The sequence below is a fragment of the Sinocyclocheilus grahami genome, unplaced genomic scaffold, assembly GCF_001515645.1.
Source record: "Sinocyclocheilus grahami isolate Dianchi unplaced genomic scaffold, SAMN03320097.WGS_v1.1 scaffold80.1, whole genome shotgun sequence".
Taxonomy (NCBI): Eukaryota; Metazoa; Chordata; class Actinopteri; order Cypriniformes; family Cyprinidae; genus Sinocyclocheilus; species Sinocyclocheilus grahami.
The window spans coordinates 1,506,247-1,523,729 of NW_015505259.1; the positions used below are offsets into that span (position 1 = coordinate 1,506,247).

The following is a 17,483-nucleotide window of genomic DNA, read 5'->3' on the forward strand; positions in this document are numbered from 1 at the left end:
TTAAATTCGTTTTTTCACATTAATCTACACTCTATACACCAAAATGGTAAAGCAAAAAACATGTTTTTAACATTTTTCCAAATTTATTAAAAATAAAAAACTATTATGATTCCATTGCACGCAAGTATTCATACCCTTATCTGGAACAGTTTAAATTTAGCTCAGGACCATTCATATTGCTTGTAGATGTCACTACACTTTGAGCGAAAACAACCTGTGGTAAATTCAATTGATTGGGTATGATTTGGAAAGGCACACACATCTTAATAAAAGGTCTAACAGCTGATAATGCATATCAGAGCAAAAACCAAGCCCTGAGGTCAAAAGAACTGCATGTAGAGCTCAGAGAGAGGATTGCGTCAAGCCACACATCTGGGGAAGAGTTCAGAAAAAAAATTCTGCTTCATTGAAGGTTCACAAAAGCATGTAGTCTCTGTTACCCTTAATGAAAGAAGTTTGAAACAAACAGGACTCTTCCCTAGAACTGGCCAAACTGAGCAATTGATGGAAAATGGCTTTGGTTAGACTGGTGACCAAGAACCTGATGATCACTCTAGTTGAGCTCCATGATCATACAAACCCGATTCCAAAAAAGTTGGGACACTGTACAAATTGTGAATAAAAACAGAATGCAATGATGTGGAAGTTTCAAATTTCAATATTTTATTCAGAATACAACATAGATGACATATCAAATGTTTAAACTGAGAAAATGTATAATTTTAAGGGAAAAATAAGTTGATAAGTTTATGAGATTTGTAAATTATTCCATTCCTTTTTTACTCACAATATGTACAATGTCCCAACTTTTTTGGAATTGGGTTTGTATATGGAGATAGGAGAAACCTACTGAAGGACAAACATCATGGCCAAACTCAATCCTCTCCTCAGTGAAGACGCATGAAAACACACTTGGCATTTGCAAAAAAGCACATAAAGAACCCTCAGACTGTGAGAAACAAGATTATCTGGTCTGATGAACCTCAATTCTAAGCATCATGTTTGAAGGAAACCAGCTCTGCTCATCACCTGCAGAGTGCCATCCCAAAAGAAAAGTGTGCTGGTAGCAGCTTCATGCTGTGGGGCTGTTTTTCAGCGGCAGGGACTGAGGGACACATCAGAGTAGAAGACAAGCTCAATGCTTAGATAGCTTTAATGAAAACCCAGTCCAGAGCACTCAGAACCTCAGACTGAGCAGAAGGTTCACCTTCCAACAGGACAATGACCCTACGCACACAGCAAGAGTGCCTTATACACAACTCCGTGAATGTCCTTGCACTCCTTGCATTCAGCGACAGCCTGGGTTTGAACCCAATCAAATATTTCTGGAGAAACCTGAAAATGTGCGTCTGCCCCCATCCAACCTGACAAAGCTTGAGAGGTACAGAGGTGAGGAGAAGAATAGCAGATAATTGCCAAATGCTGATGAGCAAAGCTTGTCGCATCAAACAAAAAAGACTTGAGACTGTAAAAGTGCTTCAGCTAAATATTCAGTTAATACTTATGCAATGTACTTATTTCAGTTTATTATTTTTTAATAATAGAAGTTGTGACAGTTCTGTTTTTGCTTTGTCAATATGGTGTTTGGAGTGTAGATTGATGTGAGAAAAAAAAAAGTACTTTAAGGCAGTTTAACAAGATGGCAACATAAATTATTTCAGTTTATTATTTTTTAATAATAAGAAGTTGTGACAGTTTTGTTTTTCCTTTGTCAATATGGTTTTTGGGTTTTAAATGAAGTGAGAAAAAAAAAAAGTACTTTAAGGCAGTTTAACAAGATGGCAACATAAAAAAAAACGAAGGGGTATGAATACTTTCGCAAGGCACTGTGTGTGTGTGTGTGTGTGTGTATATCTATCTATATATATATATATATAGATAGATATACACACACACACACACATACATATAGATTGAATACTTGAGCAGCAGTCTTTGTTAGCATAAGAGATATCTTTCAAAACAAAACACAAAATCTTAATTACTCCAAACGTTTGACTTTTAGTGTATGAATTCCATAACATTTTCTCAAATACATGTTAAATCTTTTTTTTCCTCCGTTGTGCATCGTGAACATTCTACCTGATGTGCATGAAGCAAAGGACTTTTTAAGGGAGAGGTCAGAGATGAGCTTTGAAGATCAGACCTGTCCATCTCAACAGCATCTGACAAGACAAAGAGAATTAGTCAAACTCTGCTGCTAAAAGCATACTTGACTGTTATCGAACAGAAAACAAACAATAAAAAATTCAAATCATACCAGAGCTCGTGGCACGACTGCCGATTTGGTCATTAATTCCAGCATCTCCTCTATTAAGGGCACGCTCTATGTTCAGATTACCCCTCAGAACACGCTCCAGAGCACTCTGTCCCTCCCTCAACCGCTCAACTGATGTAGGGACCATCCTGATAGACACAGACAGAAAGTCACAGCAGGTCACATTCATGACGACCGTTCATTAGCAATCTGTGAGAATGTGTATGAAGAGCTAGTATTTAACAGGATCAGGTTTATTACATTAATTGAAATAAAGATAAAACTAAGCAAAATATAAATATTTGATGAAAAACAAACTGAACTCCTGAATGACTAGAAATAAAAACGGAAACTAAAATAAAAATTTTAAACCTAAATAAAAATAAAAACATGAATAAAAATTAAAAATGCACATAAAATTTACCAAAAAACAATGCAATGTGAACAACAGCACCAAACACTGAGGTTTATGCAAATACATTTCTCTAGTGCGTAGGCCCAAAAAGTTAGATCACAGTAAAAATGCACAAAAAGCATAAATGCCTGTACACAATGTCCTTCAAGAACAATTCTTCAGAAGTCTTTATTCACAGGCCAGGAAAAAAAAAAAAGCTCAACAATAACCACAACAGTGTGAAAACAATAAGATAACACAGAGCAGAACTGATGACATTGGTTGGCATGAATCTGTGTTCTTTTCTCACCAGTGGTTGGACTCTGGTCCGCCCAGCACTGTGGTCTGTGTGTGGTTTCCAGACCTGATGCCAGGAGGACTGACCTCCTCTATCTGTGGGAAAGCTTGTCGTTCTGGAGAGAACGAATTGTGCGGAGAGACTGAAGGCTGAAAATGTGTGCGTGGCTGTCCTGGAGACTCTGTGCGAGAAAAAATGGAGCTGAGGTTTGTGATGTGGGGCGCTGGGTCCCTTGGCCCTTTCTTTCTTTCCCTGTACTCCAGCAGAGAGACCTACATAGAAATAAAGAATATAAGTGTGACTAAAAGATGCATATGGATGACTAATAGGCATGCAGTTCTGTCCTTCAGTATCATTTCTTAGTACACGCATGCATAGTAACATTCACGTTCACATAAAGCAACTCATGCATGATCATTTGATGTAGAATGACATCATCTATAACTTCAATGGGTATGAGAAAGACACAGCATGCATTATCACCCAACGCTGCTATTCAGAAAAACACCACATTAAATGCTCGTACTATCCCAATCAAAAGCTGTTTAATAAAATTAAAAAGTGTTTTCTTTCAGCTAGAACAACTTGTAAAAATAACATCAGACCATGAGAAAAGATTTTTAAACTAAAATTCTAGACTTCATAACAACGGCAAAGAAAAACCCACACAAACATACAGACATATTCACCATGACAATTGCTTTTAGATTAGACAATGAAAGCACTGGTGTCTTTGAATGAATACAACTGGCTCTGCAGCAGTTAACTTTTCTTGCTCAATTTGCTCAATACAGATGAAGGAGTACATCATCTGGAGATGCAAATGTTATGGACATGCACACTTCTAGATGGAGGCCACTTATATGATATTCACCATATTCTGCCCTGGCTTGAACTGGCCTCTTACAGCTAATGCCTGGTACCCAGACAAGCCAGCCAGCTGACTACCAGCACTCACCATGACCCTCTGCCTTGAGAAAAGGGTGGAAAGAAAGATTTTGCAAGAGTTTTAAGAGCGAAGAGGAGGAAGCGAGAAACAGGGAGCAAATCAAAGACAGAGCAAGAGTTTCACGCAAGATAGAGGACCACCCTTCATGATATAAAAGTACACGAGAAAAAGGAATTAAACCGCCTAGGTTTTTCTAAGCTTTAAGAATAGTTATTTTGGAATAAACCGTTTCAGTTTATAGTCCAGCAGTTATTTCTTTACATTACACCAAGTCAAGAAATATCCTCTGTTAATTACATTTGTAAAGATGGGATGATGCTAAGAGAGAAGCACATTGGTAGGGTAACAGGGTAAGAAGAAGATTTCCAAACAGAAGATCTAAACAAAATATTTAATTTAGATGGTATTTGGTTGGTTTGTACCACGTGGGTCATCTTACCCCTGTAGCTGTAGTGGGGCAAGATGGTCCCCTTTTATTTATTTTTATGTTGTGTTTTAAGAACTAAATGAACAAATTATTTTTATTTCCACAATAATATATTGGATGATACATTATCATCATCCTGCACATACTAAAGGAAAAACAAACAACTTAGAAATGGAGGATGTGGCCGTAGGACTTGCCTTCTTCTTCTGTGGTGGATTGCTAGGGTTGGGGGATGTGCTGCGCTCTGAATATCCACCTCCAAACTGTGTGTCCAGATACATTGAGAGAGAGCCAGAGCTAGACCCTGCTTCCATCAGCAGCCCCTGGCAGCATATTGTGCTTAAGTCGGAGTCAGCCGTGGACAAGCCTCCCTCTGATTGTGGGAAGTGTCTGTCACTTACTGGACCAGTGGGTAGATTAGCATTGAGGGGAGAGCAGGTGTAAATGAGGTTAAATTCTGTCCTAAAGGCCTGTTCTCTGGCCTGTGCCTCACTGGCATGTGAAACCAAGGAAGAGTCACATAGACTGGACACAACAGCTGAGCTGAGGGGAGTCCCACCACCAGATCCATTCAGAGAGTCTGGAGCAGCAAGTAAGAAGTCATCTGACATAGGAGCTGGGCTTCCCCGGCTTGTGGAAAAGTCAGGGAAGGCAGTGACCCGTGAAGTAAAGTCTGGTCGCAAACAGGGCTGAACAGAAAAAAACAAATGAGATCATTAAAATCATTGAACAACTTTCCTGATGAACACTCAAAAGTATTTTGATGGGTAACACTTTACTTTGCTACAGGTCCCATTAGTTATTGTTAGTTAATACATTTAATAATATTACCTAACAATGACCAACACATTAATTACAGTTTTTATTAATCATGTTAGCTCAGGTCAATCAAATAATATTAACACATGCTTATTGGCACACAGTTATTTTTTAATCTACAAAATTTAACTTAGCAGTTATCTTAATTTTAGACAAACTACTTAATCAACACATCATCCAATCCAAACTTGTAAATGCTACACTGAAAAAAAAGGCTCATCTTACTTAGTATTTTGTTTTAAGAAGTAAAATATTCTTAAAACAAGAGTATTTTACTTACCCCACTGGCAGATAATTTTACTTGTTTTAAGCAAAATGGACTTAATTTAGTTCACCCCGCCATCTCCCTTGGAAACAAGACTAAATATCTTGCGTCAATTTGCTTATCTAGTAAATGCATCTTAATTTAAGAATTTTTAGATATTTTGACTAGAAACAAGACAAAAACACCAAGTAAGATAAGCCTTTTTTTGAAGTGTATATTACAATCAAGCAATAACACTTTCATGCATGTGTAAAAGAACTTAAACTTACTTCTGGAGTCAGAGATTCTGATCTGTGCACAGGAGAGGCCTCAGGAGAAGAGATGTTCTGTGAAAAAGAACCAAGTCATATATACAGCTACTATGTTTTCTATCACTACAGCAAATCTCTACAAGCTGCTATATTGAGAGAGAACTCTCTGTGTGTGTTCATTTGTTCACCTCAAACTGTAGAGGTGTATTGCAGCGGCTGGCAGGTCGGGATGTGAGAGGAGAGTAAGAAAGCATGGTAGCATTCAGCGTCTCCACTTCCCCACCTAAATGAAGCGAGCAGGGAGTCATGAGCGAATGAAGAGGCGTCATGGGAAGTTCAGAGGGCAGAGGTGGGGTGATGGGGGACAATGGTCGTAACAAGAGTTCAGAAGGTGGAGCTGCCGTTTCTGATGAACACTTCAATTTCCTCTTCTTAAATGGTCCTGTCAGCTCTGAACAAAGGGCAACATAAAAAAACACTCGTTAAAAAAAACCCCAAATCTATGATACTAATGCTTGTAATACACATTCTGCTGTCTAAACAGTGGAGTAAGAGCCATTACCAGGTTTGAACGGTTGAGAGCTGCTAGTGCTGCTGGTGTTACTTTTGTGGGAAGAACTGGACTCTGTTCCATCTTCCAATAGGCCAGATAACATGCTCTCATCCAGCGCTTGTTTCATCCACCTCTGCTCAGACAGACATACACAAAGCCATGCTATGCAGCAACAATAACAAATATGAGCCCCAATACAAACTTAAGGTCAGACAACCAACTCTTTGAGCAATTAAGCTACAATTTAATCTACATCTTTAAAAAAGCACCAAAAATCTACACTAGAGAAATTTAAAAAAATTATTTTCTGGGGAAATTCGAATGCCACTAGAGCAGCGTATTTACGTTAATTCACTTGTTCAGTAACTCATTCTAACCTTCTTGCAAGAACCATAAGCAGGGTCAATCATACAGGGTCGCCGGCGTCTTTCTGGGTTAAAGGGTGAACCAAAACGAACATAGTGTTTGGGGGTAGTACAGATGAGAGGTGAATGAGATAGTCCTGGCAGCATGTTGAGGGTGGTGGCGAGGACTGTAGGGTCTGTGGTGATGCGTAAAGGGCGTTCCACAGACTCCTCCACCCGCTCTGGAACCTTGTCATTTAACCACTCCGTCACCAGGTACTATAAAGAGAGAATAAACACATAAATAATACATTACTACATTTACAGCTCTGAAACATAGCCGACCACAGTCAAGTCACCTTTATATTTATATAATGCTTTATACAGTACAGATTGCACCAAAGCAGCTTTACAGTGTTAAACAGGAATAATATAAAGAGTATAAATTTATATTTTTTAAAAGTCACCACAAAATCAAAGACGAATATTTTTTATGGAATATTTGAGTGTTAATTATAAATGATTTATCTATGCATATTTTTTATTTATGTGCCATTTTTCATCAAAAACAAAAACTCCTCATCGCAATAACATCTCTGATGAAGTGTACACTTGGCTCAATACTGGGCTACAATCCCTCCCTTCAAGAAACGTGTCACTCACATGACATCGCAGCAGTTAGCAAATGACAATCCAACCATCCAATCAATTTCTGATGGACAAAATCCCAAGCTACATTTTTTCTTGTTTGAAAAGTCGCTTCACTCGGATATACAGTACATCACAACAGGGAAAAAAAGACAACTTCCATTTTTATGCCGATTTTAGTCACAATGAAATAAAAACGGAGAATTTTTTTTTTTTTTTGGATATTGCAGTGTTTTTTAAATAAATGTATCCATGCACATACATTTTTTTTAATTCATGTAAAATTCCCCTCTTGTAATGACATCTCTTCTCTGATTACATGTATACCGGTGCATGAGATCGCAGCAATAGCAAATGACAACAATCTAACCAATTCCTGATGGGCAAAATTTAAAGGGGTCATATGATGCGATTTCAAGTTTTCCTTTCTCTTTGGAGTGTTACAAGCTGATTGTGCTTGATCCCAGAAAAAAGCGTTTGAGAGAGGCGGGGCATTGAGGACCTACAATAATGTACAGTATTTGAAAAATAATGTGTTTTTTGAACATTAAAGCATGTCAACATATTCTGTTACACCAAATACACAAAATAATGATCTTTAAAAAAAGCATCATATGACCCCTTTAAATCCCGCCCTAAAAATCAATCTGATCTTATTATACTGGGTTAAAACTTTGCCAGGCAAAAAAAAAAGATTTTGCTTTTCAATAGTGCTAAAGTGTTTCCCTGCCTAAATCCCGAGACACTGGGATTGGATCCAGCATCCCTACAACCCTACACATAACATGCATTTGGAGAACATGAATGAATGAATTGTATTAAGTGTACAACACCGCAGTTCTCCTCATGACTTATGGCAAGAAATACATGACAATTACACTGTAGGATTTACAATGTAAGATGAACTCACCTTCTTGGTTTTTGGGTATCTGACATTAGTCTTACTACCCATCCCTGAAGTGGCGGCTCCACATAGTTCTCCATCCTGGAGATTTCCACAGTTTGGAGCTCCCTCTCCCTGGCCCTGCTCCCTGAGGCCTGCCCCTGCACTGCCTTCTTCACCGCCCACCAAAACTCCCTCTGATGCTTGCTGAGAAAGAGCCTGCCGCTGTCTTCGAGCACGCTGGGCTGAACTGGAGCGGTACCTGGAGATGCGGCTCTTAGGACGTGGTTTGGAACTGCGGGCAGGTTGCGATTTAGGGGCAGGACTAGGTGCAGCAGGGGGCTTTTCAGAGTCAATATCTGTTGTTTCCTAATGAAGAGACAGTGAAAGCGTGTAAAAACACACAACCATTATGAAACACAACCAAGTTAAAGTTGAGAAAAAGGAGAAAAAATGAAGTACCACAGCAGCAAAGGAGGTGCGCCTTGTACTGATTCCTCCACCTGCTCCTGTATTTGGAACACAGTTTCCTGCTGTAAGTGAGGGGACTGCTGCCTCCCCTGCTTCCAGTTTGGTTTCTTCAGGTGTAGCCTGCGCTGTGCCCTGACCACGTTTCTTTCTCCTATCAAGGTTCTCAAGCATGTGCATTATGGCCTCTGCCTTGCGTTCATCATGAGACTGAAGGAGGCAAAAGGAATAAGGGGCTGATATGGTGAATATAGGGCCCTGTAAAATCCATATATTCTGTTGTCTTTATTAATACAGAAAAAAAAAATATTAATCAAAAACTGAAGTAATCAAACGAAGGCACAAAACATTAACAACTTACTGTTTTAAAATGTAATCAAGTTGAAATCTAACAATTCCTGTTCTTTTTTAAATAAAATAAACAGCATTTATTGATTCATCACTGTTCTCCACTAATTAAAGCTTACACGTCTGTTTGGTATTAGTGCTCCATTCTCGTCTAACTCCTCCTCTCCATTCTCCAACTTCACTCTGTCCATAAGAGCATCCTGTAGCACAAAACAAGATCAGCTTCATCATCATGTGAGATCATCATCACTACATGGCAACGCAGCTGCAAAAAGCAAGTAGGCATTTACGATTGTTTTTCCATGAACACATACCTCTGTATCGCTAACTCCCTGCGTCTCATTTGCATCTTCCAGCAGGTGGTTGCTTTCATCAGATACACCAGTTACGAGCCTGTCCTCTTCCATTTCTCTGCGTCGGGCTCGTCTCCTCCGTGTTTCTGCTCCAGGCAGGGCAAAGTTTGAAGACTGGGGGGATAGCAGTTGAAGGGGGCGGAGATTGTGTCTCTGCACAGGACAGTCCTGATTGCCCTTGTGACATGCACAATCCACTTTATAATTACTGTGGGGAAAATTAGAGAAAAAGTGTCAATACACATCATATCACAGTTTATTTAGAATTAATAATAAATGTCAAGAAACGAATTTGAGTGACTAACCAGCAGCTAAACTCGTAGTCAAAGCCGATTGTGACTTCAGAATCTTTTGAAATTTGAGCAACAGCGTAGATACACAGGTGAATCATCCCCTCTGCTATCATGTGCCGCACCTGTGAGTTAGTGTATACAGGACAAAATAAATATAAATATGAATCAAAATTAGTTAGGCTGGAACTGAGCAAAGAAATTATGAACAGACACACTTTAAGTGAAGCAACCCTACGTTAACAGTTAGCATTCAACAAATTAGTCTCACACCTCAGCATTGGGTGTGCATGATCTTCTGATAAACCGTGCATCATTGCCAAATGTTCGGGCATCCACACATATCTCCACTTCGTTGAACTTGGAGTAGAACAGGACAAATGGATATGGCCTGGAGTGGAGTCAACAGAAGGAATTAGGAAAAACTCTCAATTTGCAATATATGTTTTACAAACAAGATACATTTGACTAATTTTACAAAATGGACCCTGATTCAAATCGAATTAAGATAAGATCAACTAGATGTTCAACAATATACACAGATGCAATCACACATACACACTTACTTTTTGAAAAAATGTCCATTGACTTCAAACTGCTGTCTGAGCATGACTTTGCCTCTATACTCAATAATGAGTGTTTCAGGGTCCAAATTCCGTGCAGCTCTGAGAATCTTCCTATGTTTCTGCACACGTGTTACACGACCCAGCTGCAACTACACACATGAAATTCTTGTTGGTAATTGCAGTAAATAAAAATAATCATTAAATGAAATCAACACACTACATTTGAACAACCATTTTCAATTTAATAAAAGAAAATTATTATATTATATAATAATATTATATTATACAGAGTGTTATTCAATTTTTAAAGTCAATAAAATGAATACTGTGAATACATACAAAACAAATAAATATAAACAAATTATCACAGATTATTTTCAAAGATCATCACAGAACAACAGGCGGGCACACACGCCTTAACTCTTGCTTATCAGTAAAACAGTATAATTTACAAGTTTAAAATACACAAGCCATGTTTTCCAGTGACAGTTTTTACACTACTGACTATGTGAGTTCATGGAAGATTAATATGTAATTTTATACTACGGGGGCCGCTGAATGCTTGAATCTGATTGGCTGACGAACGTTCTAAAGTGTGCAATTATTTTCAGGGAAACACATGGCGAACGTAGTTCCAGGCAGGTCTTGACCGCATTACATGTCCATATCACTTCGCCAAACGAAACGAGTTATTTCAAAGGTCCTTACAGCCGAAAACAGCAAAAGAACCAAAACCCACAACTACACTGGTCAAACAAATAAATATAGTAAACAATAGGATAAAAACGACAGATCATTTTCAATGTTTTTGCCACAAAATTACGTTTTATTATGTACGGAAAGCATATATTCTATCTCTCCCGCTCTCTTACCCTCAGAGACGCACATACAGTTTGCACACACGCCAACGTTGATAGCGCTACTCTTGACGATTTTACCAGTTTAACAACTTAAAAACTACATGACTTCTCACAAGCGAGGTAACAACAACGGAGCTGTTTGCGAAGACAATGAACTTAAAGTTTCACTTTTACTTGAGACATTGCTGCCGAATACTTTTGAGAGACGCACAGACTCACAAAGTTAATCCCTCCCATCTCTCATAACTTAGTTATTAGCTGCATCTGTCTGCTATCAACGGCTCAAGCCTCCGTTCTGGTCTAAAATGTCCTTTTGGAATTTGCAACGGGGCGTTGGATAAAATGCGGAAGAAATTAATCCGACTCACAATAGCGTTTTAAGTAGAAAAACCGGGCAAATTCCTTGAAATATATCATCTGAATGATGTCTTGAGGTGTGGTAAACGTAGTATAAGCGGAATAATTTGACTTCGGTCCGTTGAATTCTTAGAAAAGAATGCACACACGAGGTGCATTATTTTCTAAGAATTCAATGGCCCGTTGTCATTTATTCCTTACATAAATATATGACTTATCTCTACAATGATTAGTCCTGGTACTTGAATTTGATTGGCCGAGTGGCATTCCAACAGCATTGGGACTTTTGATTGTTTGTGCTCCAGATAAGCTTTCAGTCTCTATGTTAGTGGTGGTCATGTTTCATTGACTCTTTCTGCAGGTTACATTGTTACACCATTAGGTGGTGACAACTAGGGGTGTTCGGTTCCAGGCTTTTCGGAGTCGACTCCAACTCCCACTATTGGAGTCGATGGAATCGATTCCTCGACTCCATTTACCGTGACTGTCCAAATTAGTCCAATCTAGCGGTGACATGACCTTTAAATGAACTATCACCGTTGCTTGCTGTTGCCGACACTTAATTTCACAGAGGGAAAAGTCACGAAAAACAGCCGTGGTGGAATGTTCTCTCAGAATTAAATAAAAAAATAATATATACTTTAATTAATTCGTCACATTATAATGGTCAGGGGATGGCGCTAAACGTAGGCCTATATTGTCTTAAACAGCATTATTAAAAAATAAATACAATAGGCCTAAATACAAAAATACATACGAATGTAGCCTGTCAGTTTTTAATGATTTAATCTTAGTTTAATGATTGAATGGCCTATATGGAAAACCAAATGTAGCCTATAGGATATTGAGTGCATTAAACGGCTAACATTGCATAACAAAACATCAATTATACAAAGCTGTCACAGAAGCATGTATAATTAGAAACTATATTTACTATTCCACACCTGTTTCACACATACTCCATTTGAAGTGCGTGTTTTTTTCCCCTTTCCCCATGTTGAGCGTTCACTCGATGCGTTCCGAACGGTGCGTCTGCAGCATCGCAGCGATTGTTTCTGCACCGAGTCTATTTTTGCTGTGCTGCACACGCTGAATTAAAGGTACAGGGCATTGATCAGGTTAAAAATTTACATGGATTGATACGAAATGTATTAATTGCACCATAAATGCATATAGGCTAATTAAAGTACTTTTAGCTATAGGGGTAAAGCAAGGAAAAGTACCCTACACTTAGATAAACATGATGGTAACCGATGGCACTCCTGGAGTTAGAAAAAGTTATTTTTATGACCAGCAGGGTTACTTGTAATGTAAATGCAAAATGCAAAAAAAAAAAAGGCTGTTTCTGTCAATGGTAAGTTTTAATTTAAAATTGTGATAGCCTACTAACTTTTAACGTAAGAAAATTTACTGTAGGCTGTGTTTCCATGTTTTGCCACTTGCATGAGCATCTTGATATATAAACTTAATATATAAATAAGTACAGAAGTAACAAAAATAGGCAATGGTGGTCAGGGGTGGATTTAGGGAATTGGGGGCCCCAGGCAAAATATAGGAATGGGGCCCTATAAATTTTCTTAGATCAACCTTGAGGTTCTTTTTTTGTTGTGATGCTTGCTGCTGCACAATGGTGCCCCATAGTTGTGTCCAATGTTTCTACATTTTTCATGTACATGTTATAATGGATTTCTTTCTTGTTGTCGGGGGGGACCAAATGATCAGTGAGAGCAGAACGAATGTGTCACACGTTTTAAACTCAACAAAATGGTAAAATACATATATCAAGAGCATGCTCACAGATGAGAACAAAATAGCGTTGGATGAAGTGGATTAGAGCCCTGCACGGGTCTCAAATATAGGGCCTAGCCCATCTTTTCCCCCTTTTCCAGAAAAAAGCTTATAGGCTACTACTGTTTCAGCTATTAAAATAGTTCCGTTTTGTATGTAATGGAAAAGTGATTATATTTTGTTTAGTTTTTTTATAAAGTAAATTTTGAAAAACGTTTGGAGCATTTTTTGTTCGTTAAATGTAATTTAAAAATTTTATTTTTTATTTTTAATAAGTAACGGCCAGCGGCAGACAGTGAATTGATCATAGCCTAATTTAGCCTTCTCAAATCGTCACGACTTGCCTAAAATAAAATCTATAGATATAAAACAGTTCAAGCATATCACAATGTTAGTTTAAATGTTTAACCTAGATAAATGTGCGGTTATAGCACATATAGCACATAATATTCAATCGTTTGTGCGGAGAGTGGAAGCAGAAGCGCGCTCTGCAGGACATGGAGGCGCCAGCGCAAGCATTTATTTCCAACAGTGGAAACAATTTAATTCGCAGTCATTTTTGCTCATAAAGGTAAGAGTAATACATCATTCTAAACTGTAAAGGGACTAGTTTTATCTGTGTGCACTCACAATATCAACAAAACGTTGTGCTTTTATAAAATAAAGAAAACAAACGCTTTCTGCCGTCTCGGTCTTGAACAGGAGTGCTTCACAATGATGAACCTAAACTCAGAGAATTGCCTCACAGACATGATAAAAATATATAGAAAGCTTTAAATTACTACTTTAAAACGATTCAAATCGAAAATAGAAACTCTTTCATTATGTAATCCGTGCATTTCTCTCTAAAGGCATGTCCAATGAGGAGATGGCGAGTAATTTTTTTCATCACCATAATTGATGGATATCTAAAATATAAAAATAAGGAAAAGCCTAAAACAGGCACGATTATAATTTGCGTTTTATTTGATAGTTTCCATACAATTAAAAGATAAAACAAATTATAATGGCATATATGTAAAACTTTGTCCTATAATTGTATAGCTGCTTTTTATGTTGCTCTGTTCTGAATACCTTAAAATTGAAAGGATTTGCTGTATGATATGTGAATTATTTTAGCCAATTTTTTTTAACCTATGCAGCAAATGCTTTAAAAACAGCTTTAAAATTAATTTATTGCATTCCAGACGCTTTTATAGTACTTTTCACTATAAATTTTATGTGTAGCTTGAATGTAAACATGGTCATGAATTCATTGTATTCCCATTTGTAAAATAGCCAACAAATTAATTGTTGTAGGCTAACCCGATCTCATGAAAGTGCATAGGCTATATAGCACGATTTTCTGCTTCTATTTGGTGTAATATTTCAATGCAGAAATTGACTTTGGCATGCAAAAGACTAATGCCATTCATAATTAATGGCATGGCAGGTTCAGTCGACAGAAATACGGGACGCACAGGCCTATGATAACTGCTGAAATGTTTGCGGGGCGAATCTGAGGTCAGTCTGAGCGCTCATGGTACTCACAGTGCGTACAACCGTACACCTGCAGGCGCCACTGACTTGGACTGTTGTCGTGGTAATAAACACCGTAAACAGCAACCGTTCACGTGTCAGCGCTTAATGCGCATATCCTATATGAAAAGCATTTTAGGGGGCCCTTGGCTTTTGGGGGCCCAAGGCGGTTGCCAACCTTTGCCTAATGGGGAAAAAGTCAGACCCGATGGTGGTATTAGCCACGGATCATAGCGCACTGAGCACACTAAAGCCTGTGTTATACTTTCGTCCGGATTGCTCATGCGGAAAGTATAACAGAGGCTTAATAAAGCACACTGAGCCTGTGCTCCTTCTGCACCACATAGGCTAAGAACCGCACACATGGACTGCACTGCAAATGGACCCTCCCTTAATTTCGTTCACTCTTTGCTGACATAATAAAGCACTCAACTGCCATGCATGCACTATAGGAATTTAAGAATCAGTGAAGACATCAGCGATTTTGGAGTCGACATCGAGAGTCGATTCCAGTGCTGAGTCGACTCCGACTCCAAGGCTATTCAGAGTCGAGGAATCGACTCTTTTGGAGTCGACTCCCCATCCCTAATGACAACCTGTCTTTAAAAGCAAATCATTGACTCTGACTACGGATCCATTCAGGAACAAAACACCACTATTGCTGTGTTGCTCATACTTTGGCTTTGTTTGGAATCATTTTCACTGGTGTACCCCCGTCCCCAACACAATTTACAATTTTTCATTGCGTTTATGAAAAACAATCTATAATATTTAAAACACGATGCAGTCTTAAAGTAAATTTAACACCTTAAGACTTTGAGGACCTGTGAAACCCATCTATACCTGCATTTGCGAGCCCAACACAGTGTTGTTGCAAGCTAGTTCTGTTCTGTTAATGGTGTCCATGGCGACAGTAGATGGGGTGGGGGACGAGTTGCCATTGGCACAGTAGTGTTTGAGGAGGTTCTGCACATCAGCACTGTACTGGTTAGACAGAGCTTCCTCATACTGGTCCGTCCACTGCTGAATTCGAGTCTCCCATCCTTCTGTTGTATTCTCATCCAGAACACTAGCCTCAGACGCAGAATTCTGCAATATTCAGAGGGTGTGTGTGATTAAGAATTAATCTAGTTGATTTTCACCTTTGGTAATGAATAGTACTAAAGCTTATTTCCTAAGAAGAAGAGGTGGATCATCTATTTTTTTTTTTATTAGATAATGTGGCGTGGCATTTTTGTGTCCATACCTTCATTCTCATTGATTTTCTGGAACCCTCTCTGTAAGCCTGTAATGAAAATATCTTTTATTATAATATAAAACAGAGATGATGGGACATTTGTGAGACCTAGTGACATGAACACATGATTCAAACTGCCATGCCAAAGCTCCGACAGAAGTGACAATTCCGTTACAATTCAGGCATTTCACATTCGTTGTCTTTGTCATGTGAACAGGATTGTGCATGTATGCGTTGTTATACCTTAACCTTCTTGGCTTTAGGAGTAGTGCGTGTTTTCTCTGTGCTCTTCTTTCTCTTCTTGACTTTGTTGTGTTTGACTCTTTTGACAGTGAGAGTGATGCTAGTGGGTGTGTGTTGAGTCGCCGTGTACGACACAGCAGAAGCTGACATGTCCTCATCTCCACTCTCTGTTGCGCTGCTCTCGCCAACTGTAAAAGCAGATATAAATCAAGCTCAAGACCCAGCATGATTAACCCATCAGCACAGGAGAGAGCACTGACACTGGTAAGGTTGAGACAAAAGCATAATTTCTCCCTCACAGTGATAAATTTACAGATATAAAAAATACCCAGAAAAACTCTTTTAAACTTCATTTCTCTTTTCAAGAGATGAAGTTAGTCAGAAAATACAACAAATGACATTTTTTTTAAATATTAAATATTTCAATATTTCAAATATAAATGAAATATTACTGGGAAGAAAAGTAACACATGAAATCAGCCAGTGTTGAGTAGTAATGGACAGATGTTATCTGGATTATGTATGGTTGATAAGTCTATCCATCCAAATAATTTTGGCTTAGAGGTTCTCCAAAGTGTTCAGTCGGTGCTCCGATTTTAGGAATCCCAAACAGCACCTCAATAGCTATGTTTCCATTCAAAGTTATGAATTAAACATATGCACAAAATTGCAATAAAATATTTGCAAATAAAGCAGTTTCCATCCAGGGAGTTGAAGAGAACAAAATCATCACTTCCTGATTAACTTGCGCTAAATATCACAAAGAAAAACTAAATTCGCTGCAGTAGGAGAAGGCACTGTATTATAATAATTTGTGTATACAATAAATTACAAGCTTCAAAGCGTGCTGATGAAACGCGGTCATGTTATCTTATTTTCGGAGTCTGCTGTTTGGGAACGCAGTTCTTGGAGTCAATTAATACAAAGCACTTTGACGAGACTTTGCTCAAGCATATTAGAATGACAAAACAAGCATTTCAGATGCTGTACAATGAGATTGGTCCATTGGTTGGTCCAGTTTTATGCTTTCCCATCGCAAGGTCACGTCTTTTTTTATGTGCATTAAGGAATTTTCTCGGTAAAAGTGTTTTCATCATAGTTTATGTGCATGTTTTCTTACCGGATAAGAAATGTATCCTACTTAGTTGAGCGTATAAGTTTTTTATGTGCATTTTTAGAATTTATGCGTTTTTTTTATGCAATATCCCAAAATGCGCATAAAAATAGGTGGATGAAAACATAGCTATAATTATATTAAATTTTTACCATGAGTTTTATCTTTCACCTTTCTGTCACCTTTTAAACTGTTTTAAACTTTGAGACAAGGCTTTGTCAAGCCAACATGAAAGTTTATGACAGGTTACCTA

At 38.2% G+C, this 17,483-nt stretch overlaps 1 protein-coding gene across 5 annotated transcripts in view; it reads right to left on the reverse strand.

The window, feature by feature from the left end:
* setd5 (SET domain containing 5) overlaps positions 1–17,483 on the reverse strand; it is a 57,465-nt gene that overhangs the window by 2,948 nt on the left and 37,034 nt on the right. For all 5 annotated transcript variants that reach the window (XM_016273664.1, XM_016273663.1, XM_016273662.1 and 2 more), the window contains 18 exons: positions 16,117–16,304; positions 15,883–15,921; positions 15,480–15,725; positions 10,114–10,262; positions 9,821–9,938; positions 9,563–9,672; positions 9,219–9,465; positions 9,024–9,104; positions 8,551–8,766; positions 8,116–8,457; positions 6,591–6,836; positions 6,223–6,346; positions 5,849–6,111; positions 5,679–5,735; positions 4,523–5,014; positions 2,962–3,221; positions 2,261–2,406; positions 2,083–2,165 (listed from right to left, as the gene is read on the reverse strand). In XM_016273664.1, the coding sequence (XP_016129150.1) occupies positions 2,083–2,165; positions 2,261–2,406; positions 2,962–3,221; positions 4,523–5,014; positions 5,679–5,735; positions 5,849–6,111; positions 6,223–6,346; positions 6,591–6,836; positions 8,116–8,457; positions 8,551–8,766; positions 9,024–9,104; positions 9,219–9,465; positions 9,563–9,672; positions 9,821–9,938; positions 10,114–10,262; positions 15,480–15,725; positions 15,883–15,921; positions 16,117–16,304 (3,407 nt within the window). The remainder of the gene's footprint in view (positions 1–2,082; positions 2,166–2,260; positions 2,407–2,961; positions 3,222–4,522; positions 5,015–5,678; positions 5,736–5,848; positions 6,112–6,222; positions 6,347–6,590; positions 6,837–8,115; positions 8,458–8,550; positions 8,767–9,023; positions 9,105–9,218; positions 9,466–9,562; positions 9,673–9,820; positions 9,939–10,113; positions 10,263–15,479; positions 15,726–15,882; positions 15,922–16,116; positions 16,305–17,483) is intronic.